Below are 20,738 nucleotides of genomic sequence, written 5' to 3'. Positions count from 1 at the left end.
ATTTCTCTTTTTCAATAAAAGCTTTCTTGTCTGTAAGTCTTGAGGTACTTGCTAATAAATTGAACCTCTTTTATTCCTCTTGCTTTGAACTGAGGACTTTTTTTGTTCTGTTGATACAAAGTCTGCTGAGCATAAATGAGAGAGAGTTCTTTACTTAGAGTCCTAAGTTAGAGCTGCTAGCATTGAACAAGTAGGAGTAAGGGAGTAGCGTTAATGCTCTTGATGGTTCTCCTGCCCTGTTCTTTGTAAGGCTCTTTAGATACTACAGTGCCCAACTGTATGTGAGTCCTATCTCTCTTGTATGTTTAGGTGGTGTTTGTTGTATGTGGGAAGATCTCATTTGCTGGTTTCATTTTCTAGAAGGTCTCACGCTTGTGTTGGGGGGAAAAGAAGGCTCCTTATGTAGTGGCAGATACTACTGGAAGCTTCTCTAATCCTACTAAAGTACTGTTGTGCAGTTAGAGACAAAGGCAATTCTATTTTACTGTTAAATAATTGCATTTTGTTTTCAGATTCTGATCTGCCCTTATACATAGGATTGCTCAGATGTGAAGTGCAGAAAGGAAGCTATTTCCAGGATCCATTATTTCTCCTGGTTTTCATCTATTTGAGTCTGTTAAATGCAGCTACAAGCCCAGTCTGCAAAGCTCAGCACAGGTTGCGTGCCTCCTTTTGCATCAGTAAGGAAGAGGTGCAGTTATTGCTGATAAATTGTCTTTATTTTGAGGTTCTGCTATCTTAAGTAATTCTGCTATGATAAGCCAGAGAAATTAATGGCTGCGTTCAGCAGCTAAAAATTTGGATAGGTAAGGTGTGGCTAAGTTTTCTTCTATTGCTTTTAAAGAATTTCAGAGCATCTTATGCAGTAAGATCTCTGAAGATTCAGAGATTTTACTGCATAAAAGGGAAACAAGAGAAAATCTTTCCCATGTTACAGACATAGGGAGCTGCATGTATTTGTCTGCTTTGAGGATCAGAGCCTGTCCTGTATCCCTACCAAACAAATCAAATTGCCCTTAACATCAGCAAACTGGTTTTGAGCAACAGCTCTGGCAATTAAACCTGCTACATGATCTGACCTCTGTGGTGAATTTTGTGGAACGGATTTTTGAGCAATGAAAAGCAAGTGACATATCTTCCTGTCTAGTGCTGCTTTAGTCAGTGCTGCACTGGAAATGTGGTGGTAGATAAAAGAGGAATCATAGAACTGGAGGCCAAAGGTCATTGGGTTATTACCCATACGGGAACTGGAGGTAATATCAGAAAACATGTGATGAATTTTCCACCCTTGCTCTTAAAGTCCATAAGAAAATGGCTCTTACACTGCAGGGTGAGTTAAGTAGTGTTGTTCCTGTGTGGAAGGTGCAGATCATGCCAATTTGTAATGAAGAACTGACTCAACAAGGCTCAGGTTTTCCTTGAATTAAAGTGATGAAATTTGTTTTTCTCTGCATGAGCTGCTGTGTATGGAGCTGCAGTCTTAAATGAGGACTGAGAGCCTGACTTGCAGAGACACAACCTGGATCTTCCTCAGTAGGACAGTAAGGCATTTCTTTTGCTTTTTCCCAATCCACGAATTCTTTTTCTATGCATTGAAGTGAGACTGATACTTTTTGGTTCCTAGTGTGTGTAAAGCATCCTGTCGTAATCTGTTTTTTAAGGAGAAGGTTGTTGTGAAGTTTGCTGTAACAGCACACTGTCAGTTATTTTGGGGAGGCACATTAATTTTTATTCTAGAGGCTAAAAGGATTTCCTGTTTTTACATTGAATAAATTAAATAGCATCCCAGGTGACACTGATGCATGTGGAGAAATCGCATGGATTCTCATTAAGCAAGAAGATGATGTTGCCAGCTGTTTATATGATGCTGCAAAGCTCTAAAGGGAAAAATAATTTAAAAGCTTGTTTCAAAGAGCACATTTAAATCCTAATCTGACACCAGAGAGATGATTTTGATTTTTTTTCACTTTTTAATCTGAGATTAAACGGATTTACAAGAGAAATAACAATAACTGTGGAATAATAATTATGAAGTTGTATACGTGCTTATCCATCTACTCTTACTTATATCTGTTTCAGAATATGAGTATTATTCCATTATATCAAAAAAACTAGGAGAGACAAGCTTCCAACTGGTAGATTTTTGTCCCTTATTAATGTAGAATCTGTAGCTGCAAATTTTTCCAGCACCCAGATGGTCTTTATTCTATTGTACATACTCAGAATTCAATTGGGGAAGTGCTGATTTTCTTCTCTGCATACCTTCACTTTCTCCTTAGGCTGTACCCTTAGGATTTTTAATTTGTTAGTCCAAATAATTATTGTAGGAGAAAACTCTCAGTTTTTGGAAGACAAGCTGTAGTATATACTTATTTTGCAAACTTAGTGTAAGTTTTAGGCAAAGAAAGGCTTGGAGGTAGCTGGAGAGTTTAGTTATGTTTGGAGATTGAATGGATAAGCAGGAAACAGACTTGATTCGTTACTGTGTGTGATTAGCTAACTGCTGTGCTTTCTGTCAGTGCTCATGGCAGTGAGCTGCATGCAGTGTGCTCCATGTGAGTGACTTCTTCACTGGGAAACCAGGCTGTAGGGCAGTCGGTGTTTGCTTTACCAAAGTGCAATGATGAAGCCTTCACTGGTATATATATATATATATATATACACACACACACACAATATGTTGTATTTATTTTTTTCATCCAAGTTTGCAAGGGAATAATCAGAATCTGAAATAATTCTTTAAGCAGAATCTGTTGGTTTGTTCCAAGTGACAAACTAAATTAAGCCGTATTCTCTGAGCTCCAGCAGAACCTTTCTGCTACTCTCATTATGAGCAGAGTCATCTGGACGCTGGTGAATCCAAGGGCATCAAGTTCATCTCTTGTCCTCTCTGCTTTTTACGTTTTTCACCTTTCCTGGCTGACAGCTGTGGTTTTAACCGCTGTACCACCTCCTTATTATTAGTTATTAGCACTTCACGTTCACCTACTCTGTTTCCACTGTATCGGACTCTTCTGTTCCCATCCCTCCGGCCAGTGCTAACCCTTGCGGAGCCGGAGCAGCTTTAGCTGGAAGGAGGAACTGAGACAGTTCGAGGGAATCTCAGAGAAGATATAAGTGGTCATCCTAAACGCTCGCTTTTAGATAGCTCCGCAGCACTTCAGCACCTGGGTTTTAAAAGCGCTGGAAAGCGAAAACGAGCAGTGCTAGAGCAGGAAGGAACGCCCGGAGCTCAGCCTTCGCCCTGTTAGCACGAGCGAGGACCTGCCGCCGTCGCGGTAAGCCCGAGGGCGCCGCCGTCGGGGCCGGAGCTGCGCTCGGAGCGGCCCCAGGGGCGGTGCTGCCCGGCGGCGGGGCGGGCGGGGGGCGGGCTGCGGAGCGGGTCTCCGGACGGGCCGAGGAAGTGACCGCGGGACGGACGCCGCGGTGCGCCGCCGCCAGCCCCGGATCATGACGGCCTCCGGTAGGTGCCGCGGCCGCTCCGTGGAGACCGGGGGGAAGCGGCGGGGGTCGGTCGGGGACGGTGCGGGAAGCGCCGGTTGCCGCTGAACGGCGCGGTAGCGGAGCGCGGAGCTGCCCGGCCGCAGCCCGCCCCGCAGGTAGGAAGGGAGAATGCCAGGAGGGAAGGAGAATGCCTCCCGGAGCGCCGGGCTCGCTCGGAGGCAGCTAACAAAAGGTGACGGTCACCGCGATTTCTACCCCGTCTTGCTCTGCTTGTCTTGTGGTCGCTGGCAGAGCTGTGCTACTGAGGGAGAGTGTTCAGCCGAGTAAGCTGGCCCTGCCGCGCACCGGTCGTCTCGGTGGTCTGCCGCGATGTTCTGTAGAGAAGGCAGTTCTTCTAAATATCGCCTTATTCCCCACCATTTGCACGCTTCCTCTTCGGGGTACGATTTTGCTGCCTTTTGCCACAGTGACACCGGTCACAAGGTGTGCTGGGTTGCCGTCTTAGCTGACATGTGCAGACAAAACTGATTAAAGTACACCGGCAAACTCCAGAGGTAGATGAGGTTAACCCGAATTGTGTAAGTTCACTAGTGCCCACTCTGCAAGTTCCCCCTTTGTGGGGAAGTGTGTGCGTCCTCTCTAAAAAAGGGAAAATGTACCGTTCTCAGAGAGTGAAGTAACGGCAGCGTTTCACTGACGCGTATCTCCTTGTGATGTAAAATCAGCTACACGGGAACCTCTGGAGACTTGCGGGCAAAACTACCTTTCTCCTTAAAGAGAGATGGTTTCACAAAGACTCCTAAAAGTAGAACGACTGTAAATTCACCCATCATAATGCAAATCTCATGTGAAGGAAAAAAAATGTGTCTAGTTCTGTTCTGTTTCCACTTGCTCGTTTGCAGCACATTGAAGTGGAAGATTTCTATTCTGGTCAAAGTGAGAGGTGTTGATAGCCTGTTAATAATTATTGCATGTGATCACTGTTGCTTTGTCATGCATTCCAGCTAGGCGAAGAATGCATTTCTTCATACACGACTTAAATGCACACATTGTAGACACCAGAGTACGAAAGTTACTTCTTTCAATGGCCCACCAGCACCTACTAACATCCCTTGGAAGATCTCTCATTTAAGAATTTGATTTTTAAGGCATCTTGGGTTGAGTTTAATTGATAGCATAGGGATTTTCTTTTTCATAGGAAATGCATCCTCCTGTATCAAGGAATTGGACGCTGCTGTTTTCTTTTATCTTCTATACACATACATGCCAAAGCAAATTGATGATAATGTAGATAACAGACTATGTAGTGCTTCTTCATTTTGTCAGAATTTGAGACAGGCTCTAGCAGATGAAAATCAACTTACCTGACACAACATTCAGTCTTTTAAGACAGTGGAAAAGATTTGTCTGTAAGTTTTTTACAGTCTGTGGTTGATCTATGGACCCTGAGAAGGCATGGATTATGTAGAAAGGGGATACAAAAAAGCTATGTACTGTTAGAGATCTTGAATTTGCTTTACAAGGCAGAGAAGTACAACGGAAAACTACTTATGCTCTGTGAATCAAAAAGGTTAAACATTTTGGCTTGTAAACTGAAGCAGTGGTTGATTGAACCTATCAGATTCAGAAGTGTGAAGTGTTAAGTGGGCAGATGTGATCTTACCCAGCTCTGATCCGCTGACTTCCTGCAGCATGCTTTAGCTATTTCAGTGCTAATCAGAATCTTCCAGTGCTGCCATGAACTGCTATCTCATGTGTATTCCAAACTTAAGAGATTGTCACCTCCCTACTCCTGACCATGATCTGAAGAGGAGTCATTCTCAAAGAGAGGCCACGAAAAGCCATGATACAGTCTATCCTTTAGGATGCTTTTATTCTCTTCCCACTGACTTTCTTAGATTCTGATTGATACAATTTATCCCTTTTTATTTCATATGCAGCTCAAGAAGCAGGGAAGGGTTTTTATCTTGTTCTTTGTCTATGCCACGTAGTTCGTGGGACTTCAGCCTCACTTAGAGATCTTAGGTATTTCTAGAGTGCTAGATCATAATCTCATCAGCTTTATATCGTTACTGTAATGAATGACTGTTGTAATGAAATATACAGCTAAGCATCAAAGAGGGAGTTACAGCTGGAAAGGAGCGCAGAGGTTATATTTTATCATTGCCAATTGCAACAGAACTGTACTTGGATGATTTTCTATGAAATAAATAATCAAGCATGCCCTGCAATATTGTTAATATAGCTGACATTTGGTAAGCAAAAATCATTTCCCTACTCTAAACTTAGGAATGAATAAACAAGATATTGCTGATATTCAAACAAGATTGCACTTGTTTTCTGGAACAGTTGACTGACAGAAATTTTTCCTTGTCTTGCTAATGTGCATACTGTTCATAGCTTTCTTACTTGAACTGAAGGCTTCCTTATGTTTATTTTTGCAAAATCAGGCTGTTGAAAGCACTAGCAAAGCATATGATGTCAGGATTGAAAGATGTGCTTGGTGTTCACCTAGGATTTCCTTGTATGTACAATAGGAAGGATTTACGTTGTGCTTTGAAGCGTGCTCTGCAAGTTCTTATCGTAAATGATGTATGAAGAACCTCCTCTATAAATACGTTCTGTATTTCCTGCATTGCACTTTCTCCTGAGGACTAGGTGGTAGTTGGTGCTGCGAAGGGAGGTATTTAATCAGACAAAAATACCATAATCCAGGAAAGTGAGTCTTATCATCTTTTATTTACTTACCTACTTAGAAAGAAAGGGGTGTTGTAACTGAAAACACATCTAGATTTTCCCGTCTGCTGACTGAAGCTTACCAAGCTAGCTCCTTGGGACTCACTTCCAGTGTTTTTGCTTATGAACTGAAGAATTGCCTTAGTTCTTAGCATGGAGTCAGTAATTTCATTTTACTCTTCTCCTTTTAAAGGCCATTGGTAGTTTATCTGAAGCATGTGTAAAAAGGGTACAGAATGGAGGCAAGAGAGCTTGGGAAGAGCTGGCACAGCTCTGTTGAGGGGAGCAGTGTGCCAGCAGAGCAGTGGTATCTAGAGGATCCATGCTTTTCCTAAATTTCCTTGGTGAAGTTTGTTCCTATGTTGTACTTTGCTCTGGGTGTTGATTTCCTGGGGTATAAATGCCATCTTGGGAGCTTGCAGAGAGTCTGTCAGGTTGGCATATTTGGTGTTCCTTTCGGGGAAGGAAGGCTTTCACTGTGCCCCAGTGATCAGTGCTTACAATTAATGGCTTCCCAACTGCACCCACCCCCAAGTGGTGGGTTCTTGCTGGTGTGAAAGCCTTTTTTTGTTTGTTTTTTTGTTTTTTTCAATTATTATTTTACTGGATCCACTTTGGAGGATGTTCAATTTTGATTTAATATTAATAAGATGACTGCAAAAGTGCAATCTTCAATTTTAGTAAGCTCACTCTTTGCAGATGCTTTTCTTGGCATGCTGAATTTTAAACATTGCCTTCTACTTTAATTAGCAAAATCTGCCTTTGTTTGCTTGCTTCTGGATGGAGGTAGATTGGAAATGCTGGTGATTTTAAGTTAAAACTGCAATTAGAATACAGTTTGCTCATAATTGAAATACTCAGCATTGAAATTTGCAATGGGGACAGAGCCATAATATATAAATTTGAGTATATTTCTTCATAGAAGAATGGAAAAATTAAACTTTGACATCAGCATTTTTGGGGGATTTATAGATAAAGCACTGCACCATGTCATATTCCTTCAGTCTGCATGTGACTTTCATAGCAAACTGGAAGCAGATTTAGAAGTGCCTTCGGTGCAGAACACAGAAATGTGAGAGGGAGTCGTTAGGAGATGTCTCTAGAGAGATGCTGAATTAGTCAACTGTGAGCTTATTTCAGGCTGTGTTATAGCCACCACTTACTGTACTAGTTCCTTCCTTCTGAGGAGGTGGGTTTTTTTCATGCCAAACAGGTCAGGAAACCTTCTTATGACAGTTTTGGGGCTCCAATGCAAGCTTACAAAGCCTCTGAAACTTGGATGGTAGGACTGTGCTGCATGCCCTGGGGCTGGTGTACCCTTTGGTTGCACACATACTTTGCAGACGGTTTGCTTTCTGCTACAGTGACAGTAAAAGTGTCTAAAACCATGGAAGCTGTCATGACTTCCTGTGAGCATTGAGATCTCATTTAAGTGAAGGCCTGTCTTATCTTTGGTGTGCTATGCTTAGTGTGTGCTCCACTTGAGTATGTGATGGTCTACAGTCGTGTTGCAGAACCTCCATATTTACCTGAAATGATTCTGATTCTCACCCAGAGGTGATATCTCATTTTCATGCTGAGTATTACATTTTTTTCTTTTCTTTTCCCTATTGGTGTGCTTTAAATCTGAAAATTTCCTCATGCGGCTTGTTTCACTTGAAACTACAGGAGAAATTCCCTTCTTCAGAGAAGGTTCTTGAAAATGAAAAAAAAGGCTTATATTATAGTGGAGTCAATTCAAGAAGGAATTCAACCACCCTTAGCACTGCTTACTTTGGATATCACTATCATGCTTTTAAAGTGCTTTAGAGATACTTAGATGAATCGCGGGGTGACTGTTCTGTTGATTGTCTTGCTGTAAAACTGTGGGTCCATTCTCGCTTTGTATTTAATCCTTTTCCCCACTATGATCTTGCACTTCTACAGGAACCCATGGGGGGTATGATGTGCTGATTCTGTATGCGAGTGACGCTGCTGAGTGGTGTCAGTACCTCCAGAACCTCTTCCTCTCTACTCGGCACATCCGAAAGCATCAGATTCAGAGCTACCAGCTGGAAGGAGAATCTGCCATCTCTAACCAGGAGCTGGACATTTTCAGCAGAAGTCGGAGCATCGTTATTTTGCTATCTGCTGAGCTGGTGCAGAGCTTTTATTTTCCTCCTGTCCTGCAAAGCCTTCAGGAAGCTTTATGGCCCCCACAGAAAGTAGTCAAGCTGTTCTGTGGTGTTACAGATTGTGATGACTATTTGACCTTTTTCAAGGACTGGTATCAGTGGCAAGAACTCACATATGATGATGAGCCCGAATCTTATCTAGAAGCTGTCAAGAAGGCTATTTCAGAAGGTAAGGTAGTGACTGTGGAGCTGGGCTTTGTGGTCAGCAATTGGAGGAGGGATATTTGTAGTATTGTTCATTCTTATTTTAACGCTTGTAACATGTTTTTCTGAAACCGAAAACTAAAGTAAATTGGACAACCATTGTAAACTAGACAGTTCTACAAGCTGCTCTTCCTGTGCCTGGTCAATTGGTTCCTAACTCAGGAAGGATCACCTGTGATTCACAGAGAATTTCTGAACTTGTGTATTGTTTTTAGTTTTGAATGCAAATGGAAAATTATAAACTTAGCATCTTTAAATTTCTGCCTGTAAATATTGTACCCTGGAGATTATTGATCCCAGTCAAGAGAAAATCATCTTTTTCTTCAGACTTTCTGTTACACCAGAGCCAAAACAATGTTACTTAATGTGTATTTTCTAGCAATCAGGTTGAAGTCAGAAGGCAAACCATTCTGGCAGAAGATAGGTTTGTTGTTACCCATTATGGAATGTCACAAAGTAGTTGGGTTGTTTTTAAAGCTATCAGTGCAATTCAAATATCAGAGTGTTTTCTCCAAATACTCTGAAAATGGTCACCTTATTATACATAGAGAAGCATTGCTAGCAGAGAAATGTTAACAGCTGGAGACTAGGGATGCCAGTTAATGGAGTTCTAGTCAAATCTGAACTTTCCTAAACTCTGGAGCAGTTTTTGGTATTCCCTTCTCACAATATCTGTAGAAATGAAAGTGGAGAGCTCCAGGGAGTCCAGTATTGGTTAGGATGTTTTTATGACACTGCCACAATGAGTGTTCCTGTCATACTTAGCAGGATTGGAATTCCATGACTGCATCTTGCATTAGGATCTATCTGTGTTTAGTGGTATAAATGGAAAAAATGAAGTCTTCTGATACATCTGCTGCTGTGTGTCTCCTTGATCTTTCACCTTGCAGAATTGGGTGCCTTGGGACCAGTTATATCGCTGGAGAGCTAATGCTGTACTCCTGAGGCTCCAAAGTGCGAGCAGACTCTAGTTCCTGCAGCTCTAACTGCAATGATCCTTCAAAATGTTGCTGCTGTCCCTTTGCCTTTCTGTATTATCTTTGCCTGCTATTAGATTTTCCTCACCAGCAGCTCTCTTACTGTGGTCCTCTGGTCTCATTTTGGCCCTTGGAAGGTTTCAGAAGCTGCAGATTGGATGGGAGATGTCTGTGCCATGTTTATGATTTCTGCTTGCATCTTGCTGTTTGGATATTCCGAAAAGAGGCATAGAATAACAAGAGGAATAATTATGATGACAAACTTGTTGCAGTAAAAATAAATGTTGACAGTCACAGTCTTTGCCAGAACAAGCCCCCTGAAAAAACTTTGCTTAGAGGTTGTGTGAAGATGACGTTCTCGGGTGAACAGGTCACAACAGATGTTTCCTAGTACCAGTCTGTATCCCTCTTTCAAATAACCCTGAACTGTGTTGGTTTTCCGATAGATAACCTAGGCCTAATGTAGGCAGGCTCCTTTCTTTGGCCTGAAAGAAGACAGAAAACAGTGGCTGAATTTTTATACTCTTAATACATTTTGTGTCTGGTCTGTATGTTTTAGTTTGCTTTTCATATATGACTTTCAAACTTAGGTAAATATAAGCAATATCTCTCTGGATTATGTGTGTTAGTTAATTTGTAATTACTATGGACTGGCTGTTAACAGAGAACTGTTGGAGTGAAAGTGTGAAGAGATACTCACTGAAATCTCTTCCCACAGCCAGGGCTCACCAGCCTATTCCATTCCTTCAGCTGGAAGACTTCTTCTGCAGAGGTGTGATCTCTGTTGAAAGTTAGCATGTGCTTTAGCTACATGTAAATTGTGTTTTTAAAGATAGATTATGCTTTGGATTTCTGTTGTTGTTCCTATGTAACAAAAATGATGCAGGTTATTTTCTGTATATGAAGAGAGGAAGGAACATACGTAGATCTTATACTAGCTTTGGTATATCTGGAAAATATTTAACCGTGAAAAAGATGAGGAGAAAACAAGCTTTTATTTGCTATGGAGTCTTCTGCAGCATTTTCCAAGTAGTTTGGTGCATGAAAAGTCAGAATTTCTGGACTTGCTGTTACAGAAGCCCTACCTGATGCAAGCTGCCCACTGCATACCAGTTGGGTGATGTCAAACAGTTTGATTATGCACATTAGAGTGGTTACCAAGACAAGGAGTCTCCTGTCACTGACTCCTATAAAGGACGAATCTACTTCAGGTAGGCTGGTGTGCCTGAAGCACTTGGATGAACATATCTCATTCTGCCACAGGGACAACCTCTTGCACCCCGTGATTCTACAAACAAAGCTTTTGTGAATACCCTCAAATGCAAATATATCCTCTGGAGAGAAGACAACACCAGGTGTTGCCTTTGGGGTGAAACTACAGAAACTTTCTTCTTGGTACTAAAAATAAATCAGTGTATTACTTACAGTTTGTCTGTAGCTAATGCAGACATGAGAGGCTTGAAGTAAGAGTATTTGTAACAGCTCTCTCTCCCATAGAGAAACACAACATGTACTCTGCTCCCACTACTTCACTTTTAAGTTTTTAGACAAAGGCTTAGAAGTCAAGATGCCTCAGTTAAGTCCATTCTCTACAGCAGACTGTGTATTTTTCCCAAGAAAAGTGTATCTCTCAATTCCTACAGCACTTAGCAAGGAAAGTTTAATGACCGTGTTTGAAACGATTTATTTGGGTGTCTACCTCTGGAAATATTTATTTCCACAGGCTGAGTTCAGCATCTTAGCAACTCAGTTCTTAATGAGAGGAGCACAGGACTCAGTGGGAACAAATATCTCTCTAGAATCTGCATATCGGCCCTGCTCAGGTTATTCTGTTCTCTGCAGTGCAGCTGTTAGACTGTGGTTTGTTTAGGGCATCATGGGAACATGGCACCTGCAGACATCACACACTGAAAGCTATTTTAATTTTTATTAGTTTAGTAGAACGTCAGAAATGAGGAAGTGTTCATCTAGCCTTGTTGAGAACAAACTGTGTTGACACTGATGTTTGCTGCTTGGTAGGAAGAGCAGTTTTTACTCTAATTTCTCAATTGAGGCAAACTCCAGAGGCCAAGAAGGTTCTGTTTGCAAGTGGTCCTGTCTGTGTTTCTCAGGCTATGCACTAACTGTGCTGAGGATGTGAAAAAGCTTTGGATGGCGCTGTACAAGTCAGCTTGGTTCTGGAAGGGTGTAATCCCAAACTGGGTGTGGTGACCAACCTACTACTTAAGGTTTAAGCCATCTTGTCCAGCTGGAAGCTCGCTATTGGAGCCATTGATCTTCCTCTTCCTCCCATGGTGCCATAACACAACTTCAAATTACATCTGTTTTGTGTTGTGCACATTAAGATTTATCCAGTTCATTTCAGCCCCTACCTTTGTCTTAATTTTTTTTTTTTCCCCCAAATGCCTGGCTTTACAAGTCTGTTTCCAAAATGTTTGCTAATTAATCAGTGGCCTTGAACTTTTGTAAGAGAGCAAACTCTTACAGCTAAAATGCCAGGGAAGCCAACAGCTGCCTGAAATTGTTAAGGTGATGACCAGACAAAACAGCAGTTATAAGCCAGGCGGTTGACAGACAAGTGCAGCCTTGACTGAACATAGTACTCATGCAATGAGGTGGATGACAAAGAAAGATCAGTGCTAGCAAACTTCTTGCAAAACAAAAGGATCAGAAGTGACTGTTAGGAACTGTGTGACATACCTGCAAAGAGATGCAAAAAAAACAGTCTCAGAGCTGGAACTTCATCTGTGTCAGTCAGAATCTTGGGTAGAGAAGCTTGTGATATTTTCAACTGGTGGTTGTGTAACAGAAGCCTTTTTGGATATGATGGTTTTGTTCCTTTGTCATGACTGTGAATAACCTAACTCACAGAGACTATTTGCCTGCCAAAGGACTTGTGGAAAGAAGAGACACTATAAATGGCTTAATTTATCTGCTGGGAGGGAAATGGTGTAACAGAAACCACACAGGCTATTATCATTCTCTCTCCTGTACATGACAAGGAATTTAATTAACTTCCTGGTTTTCTTCTTGCACTGGCGAAACCATAAATGAAAATTGGGAACATATCATGGAATATTGATGTCAGAAAGGACCTTTTGAGATTGTACAGTCCAATCTCTCTGTTCAAATGTAGCCAGATAAATCATATTGCCCAGGACCACATGCAGTCAGGTTTTGAATATCTCTGCAGAGGAAGACTTTGAGTCTTCTCTGTGCAGTCTTTTCCAGTGTTTGACCACTTTTACTGGAGGGGGGAAAAAAAAAAAAAAGGAAAAATATTTTCTTGTGTTCAGATGATATCACATGTGCTTTAGTCTTGTCAATGGACAGTACTAGGAAGAGTCTTATTCTTCTTTCATTCCCTTTCATCAGATGCACACTGATAAGATGCTTCCTGAGCCTTCTCTTCTACAGGCTGGAGAGTACATTTCTGATTGCTTATATCTATTTCACAGCAAGCACAATGAAATCCAGTGTTATCTGATATGTTACCCTCATGCTTTAGCTATCTTTAGGAATGACAAAGTAAATATCACAACATCTGTGGCTTTTGAGGATAAATTTGTACACTTTTCCTTCTTTCCTACCTCTTCCCCCTTTAAAAATGTTAATTCACATTGAATGCTCTTAAGGGCAACTTTTCACTAGAAACCACAAAAGCCACCAGCCAGTAGCAGCTGTACACCAGCACAGGACAGTGCTGATCCTGAGATGCCTCATACAACAATTCACTGAATAGTAGGTGCTCTCTGTTGTACTGTGGAGCTGATACCACTTTCTGACAGTAGTAGCTGTTATGCTATGTCTGCTTCTTGCTGTCAGTACTTCTCTCAGGACCCCTCTGTCAGCCTCATGCGGAGACTTGCAGGTAAGACAGTGGGCAAAGGGTGCTATAAACTGGGATGCAACCTCCCTCCTTCTCCACAGGTTCATTCTGCTCTGTATGGGGACAAATGCCCACAAGAAGTGGCGTAGTGAGATTTCCAGTGTTCATGGAGCTTGCTGTTGCATGTGGGGGCAGAGCTAAACCCAGCAGCTGTAATAACTCCTCCTTGTGCTGCTTGATTTATTTCATAAGGCTTGGCCATTGAGCCTTGTTCCTAGGAAAGCTGGATTCTGGAAAGGGGATTCTGGTAGGAAGAGACTTGACATCACCAAATAGTTCATGGGGAAGTTTTGCCACCCTCTTAAGGGACTAATCCTAGATACAAAGCTGCCAGAAAAAGCTGTGAGTTAATCTGACATCCTGAATGTCTCTGTGAAACTGCCTCCTTGATCTTTCACCTTACAGAATCGGGTGCCTTGGGACCAGTTATATTGCTGGAAAGCTAATGCTGTACTCCTGAGGCTTCAAAATGTGAGCAGACTCTAGTTCCTGCAGCTCTAACTGCAGTGATCCTTCAAACTGTTGCTGCTGTCTCTTTGCCTTTCTGTATTATCTTTGCCTGCTATTATATTTTCCTCACCAGCAGCTCTCTTACTGTGGTCCTCTGGTCTCATTTTGGCACTTGGAAGGTTTCAGAAGCTGCAGATTGGATGGGAGATGTCTGTGCCATGTTTGTGATTTCTGCTTGCATCTTCAGAGGCTGTTTGGATATCCCAGGGATGCTAAAAGAAGCAAACTGGAGACAGGAAGGGAAAGGAGTTGATCAGTGTACATACCTAAGGGACAGAGAGACAAGAAGTGGGGCATTACTTGCTATTCACTTCTGGCTGTAAATTGTCTTTGGAGGAGCATATTCTGAGTAGTTTTCTCACAGGGGATTACATTTAACATTTATTTCTGCTGGCCTACTGGAGTGGCCTTGCATACCAAAGATAAAAATATTACCTGTTTTATTGCAGTCTTTCCTCCATTTCTCAATCCTTTTTTATTTTTCCTCTTTGAAGGGGAAATATTAAGTGAATTTTTAAAGCTGTGTTTTTCTCTGCTGAATTGTTTTGAAATGAGGATATGCTTCCTTGACTCTGTTCTTTGAAGAGGAACAGGTGCTGCGTTAGTCAGTCCTCTGAGTGCAGTGAGGGTCTGCTTCACTTTTATGGGAGCTGGGCTGCCCAGCTAGTTCTCAGACTGCCAGGGAGAGGAAACTGTGATATTGTTGCACAGGAGTTAAGGTTGAGAGAACATAAGTTCACATGCCCTTCCTTGCAGCTGTTGGTGTAGCTATAAATGACTGATGTTGGAAACACGTATTTCAGAGAGTGGTTTAAAGCAACTAGAAATTTTAAATAAGCCCCCAGGAGATGTTGAGAGAAATGCATTGATGTTCTTATCCATCTGTGGCAAAGAGGGTCAAGTAGTTGAAACAGCCTTCCCAATTACAAGATGGGAGTGTTGTTTGTATCAAGGTGCTTCATAAACTCCTGGCTTATACACATTAACAGCAATGCTTCTCAGCTTGTCTTCTAAATGGTAGGAGATTCAAACACGGCTTACATAGGTGTATATCGGCTTTCTAGACTGAAGCAATGAAATGATAGTGCAGAACTTTTGAAGTACAGAAACTGGTGTGGTTAGGAAGCATCAGGCTATAATAGACTCCATGCACATTGCAAACGCTAACCATGTTTCTCTGTATTTTTAATCTCCCTGTGGGTTGCCTTAAGGTGATGGCTGAGGTTAATTTTAAATGTCCGCAATGTGAACTGCAAGGCTTAAAATAAAAGCCGAGCCCTATTGCTGATGGTTTCTTCCAAGCTGAGACAGCTGAAGTAATTTCTGCAAAAGCTTTGCAAAAGTTTGTGGTCAGAAAAAGATACTGTACCAATCAGGTTTGAAGAGATGTGTGGGGCAGACTTCAGGTTGTCTCAAAGACCTCTGTTGTGCATTTGGAGAGTTGTATAGCTTCTAAGTTTGCATTTTGCAAGATTCTGGTGGATCCATCATCATCACAGAAAACTTTGGAAGTGTTTTTAAAAAATGACTGAAGGATACCAGTGGGTCTTCAGTTTCTCAGGGGGAGGTTCCGTCGGTGGCAGAGGCTGGCCTCGGCATAGATTGCTGTAAAAACAAGTGGTCTGCCTCATGCTCCACCTCTGTTCTGGCAACTAATTGAGTGATCTGGTGCAGCATAGGACTGCACTGGTGGTATTCCAACAGAGGCTGTATGGAGAAGAGAGAGGGCATGACTGCCTTTTTAGTAGTAGCCTGAAGGTGTGGTTCTACGTGCTTCAGATCTAAGTCCAGTCAAGTGGCGTTCTATTGGTGGAATGTTTTCAAAGCAGCTACGCAGCTCTCTTAGAATTTCAGCTTTGTGGACTTACATGTGGACAACGTTCTCTGCTGTGTGAGTGCTATGCATTGTGCTTAAATTCAAGCAAGGGTAATTAACAAGTTGGATTTTCATGTTTCTTACATGTCATTGCTCAAGAACACTGTTGAGTCAGCGGCTGATATAACATGACTTCAGCATTCTCATCAGCCATGCATATACTTCCTCAGTATGTGTTGTCTCCTCCTGCTACACATGGTTGAGGTGTCCCGTCCTCCTAAAAACCTGTGCTTTTAGCAGGAGGTAGCAGTAGTATGGAATGCTTGCTACAATGTAAATACACTTTGCATTTGTATCAGGCTCTAGGCATGCTAAGGTAAGCTATGGCAGATGTATCATAGTGATGTAAGAATAACTGAGCATTTCATCCTTGAGATGACAGTTACTGTCTTTGCAGTATGCAGGAGTGAGATGTATGGAAGTTCTTCCACATCCTGAAGGTCAGGGGCTGGCTGCTCAGTCTGAACTCCCAGTTCTCAGATGCTCAGGCAAAGATCCTGGGCTTGGATCTTGCAGACACAGCCAAACATGTTCTTTTCTGCTGGCTTTGTTGTGTGGGCTGCAATTTCTAGTGGAAATAAAGACTAGAAAGGGAAGCAAGAGTTGGGAGGAGGGCCGTAATGAGTGCAATTGTGTTTTAAACTTCTGTAGCTTTTACTTTTATGAACATCTGCCCTCCAGACAAATGCAGAAGTTATTTTTTCAGCTTAACATACTTGCTAAGCCATGATTACTGTCTGAAGCAAGGCATACATTTGAGCCAAAACAATGTTTTCTGGACAAATAACAGTGCTGTAAAGGAAGTTTTTTACTCATGCTTTATTAGGCAATAGAAGATGACACTTCTTTTCCACTGTGAAAGGTCACCTGAGGATTTCTAATAGCAGAACTTCCCACACTGACAAAAAAATAAATAAATAAATTGAGGAGTCTCTGCTGGGAAAGTGTCTTTCTGTTACTGGAAAACTTGCTGGTTTCAGGCTGTATGCATTCCCTGAGTTCTTGCACATTGCATCTCTAGGAGTTACTGTGATCTCAGATCCATCCAGTCCTTCACTTTCAAGGTCCTACTTTCAGCTCAAAGCTGCTAATGAACGAACAGTGCTCTAAGTTTGAAAAACTAAAACATAGTGTTTTGCACAAAATCCTGAATTGCAATCTGATATATATAATATGATGGAATTACTTAGTGCTATCTTGTCATCCTGGGGAAACTGCTAAGCTTCTGTGAATCTCCCCTGTGCTTAGATCTTTGTGAATGTTGTCTTGGTACAACCTGCAGTTACAAGTAAGTACTTTCCTGAGCAACTGAGGAAGAGGGGGCTGCAAACCAATCCTGAACTACTTGCTGTTGTCATCTGCAGTCAAGGCAGAGAAGGCTGAGAAGTGTTGCTAAGGCAAATGAAGTGTGGTAGGCAGTTTCCCAGCTGTTCCTTCTGAGGCACTGAATCCAAGAGAAGAATTCCAGCAGCATGTTGATGCAGTTCCTAATTCCATCTTTTGCTGATGGAAAAGAATTCCTATAAAGGGCTCCTAGCTGTGCTTTTGCATATCAGGGAATGCCATCTGAGATGTGATTGGTTGTGTGCTTCAGTCTGGTCACAATTGCTTTGCTGCTGACAGTGCTTTGTCAGTCTCAGCTGTCTGAGATATCACTAAGTGCCAGGAAACCTCCTGACTTTCTCCATCTGGACTTGGGATTTGATTGTAGCATTTGGAAGGAGAAATAATCAACTTTATGTCTACAGTACAATGGAATCAAGGTTGGGACCATAATTTAAACCCACAATTTTCTAATTAGTGCTATATACTGGTGAACAGCTAAAAGCTGAGCTTACCACAAACAGCTGACTGGAAGTTACTGCTGACATTTTTCCCTAAACTGGAGAAAGGTTCCTTTTATACCACAAGTTATCTTTCTGTTCTGTACTGATTCCCTCCTGCTTGGGGTTTTCATTTTATTACTTTTTTCTAGACTGACATTTTTCTTCATATTTTCTTTTCTGTGTCCTCACCACTTTTATGTCTTTTGAGGCTTTACTTTCTTAACCTCACTGTCTCCAGGTCTACATGCCAGATTTTTTGTTCCTGCAACCCAGGTATGGGGTATGGTATTTGCTGGCCATTTTCTTGTTCTTACTTTCTGGCATTTATGTGAGTGATGTGGAGTTGTCCTTGGTATTGTGAACAACTTTTGGTGACTTTTTCATTTGAAAGATTAAATTAAAAAATAACCTGTGGGTAACATTAAGGAATATTGAGACAGGAAAAGTGAATAGATTGATTCACTTGGTTTAAACATTAATGAAGGTCACAAAAGCCTCTTGCACTCAGAAAGACATTTTTCTCTGTTCAGCTGCATGTTCATAGATCTATAATAATATAAAAGAAAATTCATTCTTCAAGTCAGGATGAAGCGTGCTTTATAGAGAAATTATGGAGTAATGTGTCTTTTGAGTATTAAGGATGTGTGTTGTCTTAGCAAGTCATGAAGGTAAACACAGCCATACCTTCTGGCTTCTCACAGTTTGCTGAAGCACCAGTTCTGACCTGCTGAGATGTTGTGTCCTTAGTGAGAAAACAACTTCCCCAAGAGATATGCACACACTTGCTCAAGCAAATCTTGGCCTGATAAAACACAGCTTGTTTTCTTAATGGAGATTTGGAACTATGATTACAAATAAAATGTGACTGCTTTCTTTGTAGAACAGAGAATCTGGCTTTAGATGCTCTACATGTAGATTTAAGCAACATGCTTCTTGCAAATGCTGCTGGAATTGCTTCGGTAGCCCTAATGTCCTTGCTCCTATTTGGAAGAGGAGTTTGGCCAGCTGCAAGCCTTGGCTGATAGCAGGAGCTTTCTGAAGGTCTTCCGCCTTGCTCTGGGTTTTGGGAGGTAAATGCCTGAGATCTCATGAAAACTCCTCAGCTCTGCTGGTGAGCTGGTGGGTGGGTGAGATGGGAAGTATTTGCAGACACTGATGAGGGACAGTCTGCTCACACGGAAGCTGCAGGGACAAGTTGTTGCTCAGTTTGCACTGTATCTGGATGACAGAGTGGTCAGAGGGAGCAGATTGCTGACTCCAGCCAAGTGCTCACGTGTCCTGCAGTGTCAGGGCTGACTTCTGAGAAACCACAGATGTCAGCTCCATGCACTCACAGCGTAGTCAGGAGGAAATGGATGACAGAGTGAGCTGCACGCTGCCTGCAGCAAAATATCAAAATAACTGGCTGCTTTGTGTTGGTCTCTAAGAGCTGCTAAATGGCCTGAGATGAAGCATGTGGCCATGCCCACGTTTCCCAGGGTTTTCCTGGGTGTGAGTGTTGGCGGCCCAGCAGGGCAGCAGTCTGCATGCAGAGCGACGCAGGGCAGAGGGGCCTGTGTGGGGCCTGCAGTGCTGTGCTGCCGCTTCCTGCTGGGGGGCACGCTCTTCGAAGGGAAATGTGGTTGGGTTTCTTGGACCGCATCTCCGCCCCTGCTGTTCTCATGAGTGTTTCTGAGACTGTCAGGCGTGGCCTGAAGTAGCTTTCATTTAAAGGGGAATAGAAAGGGCTTGCAGTGAAGGCAGGACCATCGGTAACCATGAGCTATTGACCTAGGGCAGCCGTTCATGGAGGAGCTCAATTCAGGTAATCTTATAACTTTCTAATGCCTCTGATCTCCTCAGTGATGGCCTGTCGAGCCATGCTACTGTGACAAAAATATCACTGCTGAATCAATCCGCTGATTTGGAGGGTTCTCAATCTTGGTCTTCAATCAACCCGTTGATTATCATTAGTCAAGTATCCTAGTAAGTGGGAGGTCTGATTAATAATGCATCGCTTTAGAGCATGGATACTTTTGAATGTAATAGGATGGTTTCCTGATGCCTGCATGTTCACAGAATTGTGTGATTATGCAGTGCGCAAGACAACCATAGCATCACTCTGATACTTATAGGGAAAGTTCATAATTCACAATTTCACAATTTTCTGTATGAAGAAACAGATGAATAATTAATACCAGAAACTGCAGTGCTTGTTCCATCAGCTGTTAATGCAGTTACTGATTAACAGTGTTTCTTCCCATATTACCTAACAGCCCTGTTCTTACATATGACCTCCAGGCACTCAATTCTGTTACAGAAATGCGGAAGTGCGAGGTGAAATCCAGCAATGCCAGAACTTCCTAAAAGCTCAAGTGCAGACTCCTGCAGTTGTCCTTTCTCTGCTAATTTCTTACCAGTATTAAATAATGTCATTACAGCAAAGAGGCCTGGAGACTTGTTCTCTCCTTGCTCCTCCCTTATCCCTGCTTACTGTAGATATAGATGAGATCCACAGCTGTAGGTTTTATTTCTTCTGAAATTAACCATGTTGGGCAACTGAGGTACAGGTTATCACTCTATTGGCTTCATGTTAAGGTGTGGGCGATGATGCACTTAGGGTCAGGATCGCGGCAAGTGTCAGCTTGCACTTTTGGTTGAGGAATATTAATGTTTAGCTATGACTTGGTTATTGTTGGTTCTGTTATCTGTGATGAACTTAGTCTTTCTTATTCAGTCATACTGGAAATAACCAAGAGATTAGAGACTCAGTTCTAGTAACAGTTGCCTCTACTCCTCCAAAAGGGCATGCTGTCTTGCTCTGCATATGCCAAACATCTGATGTGATAGCTATCATGTAAAGGAAGGATGTGGGACTATTGCTTTGATTTCCTCCCATGTCACTGGGCTGCCCAACACTCTCAGGTTGGAGCAGTCCACTTCCCCAGAACAGAGATTCCCAAAAGTGAGGTCTGGCTGATGACTTCAGACAGTATCCATTATAATATTGAGTTAAGGAATTTATAACCTCAGTCTGTTTTCTGCAGTGCTTAGTACTGCTGTCTGAAAAAATCCGAAAGACCTTCAGTGCATAGCCTTGTGTCCCAGCAGTTTCTTTGTGGT

General features: G+C 42.2%; 1 protein-coding gene across 2 annotated transcripts in view; it reads left to right on the top strand.

The window, feature by feature from the left end:
• The first annotated feature begins 3,308 nt into the window (after positions 1–3,308).
• The window catches only part of PIK3AP1 (phosphoinositide-3-kinase adaptor protein 1), a 39,863-nt gene continuing 22,433 nt past the window's right edge, over positions 3,309–20,738 (top strand). The window contains exons 1-2 of one of the 2 annotated variants that reach the window (XM_085229855.1): positions 3,309–3,463; positions 8,107–8,523. In XM_085229855.1, the coding sequence (XP_085085981.1) occupies positions 3,451–3,463; positions 8,107–8,523 (430 nt within the window). In that variant the 5' untranslated portion in view covers positions 3,309–3,450. Of the gene's footprint in view, positions 3,464–8,106; positions 8,524–19,300; positions 19,441–20,738 lie in introns of those variants that run through there. The other variant, XM_010714422.4, reaches the window with a different exon arrangement.

The sequence above is a fragment of the Meleagris gallopavo genome, chromosome 8, assembly GCF_905368555.1.
Source record: "Meleagris gallopavo chromosome 8, MGAL_WU_HG_1.1, whole genome shotgun sequence".
Lineage (NCBI taxonomy): Eukaryota > Metazoa > Chordata > Aves > Galliformes > Phasianidae > Meleagris > Meleagris gallopavo.
Note: the sequence above shows the minus strand (reverse complement) of the source record. Positions and strands in the feature narration are given on the sequence as shown.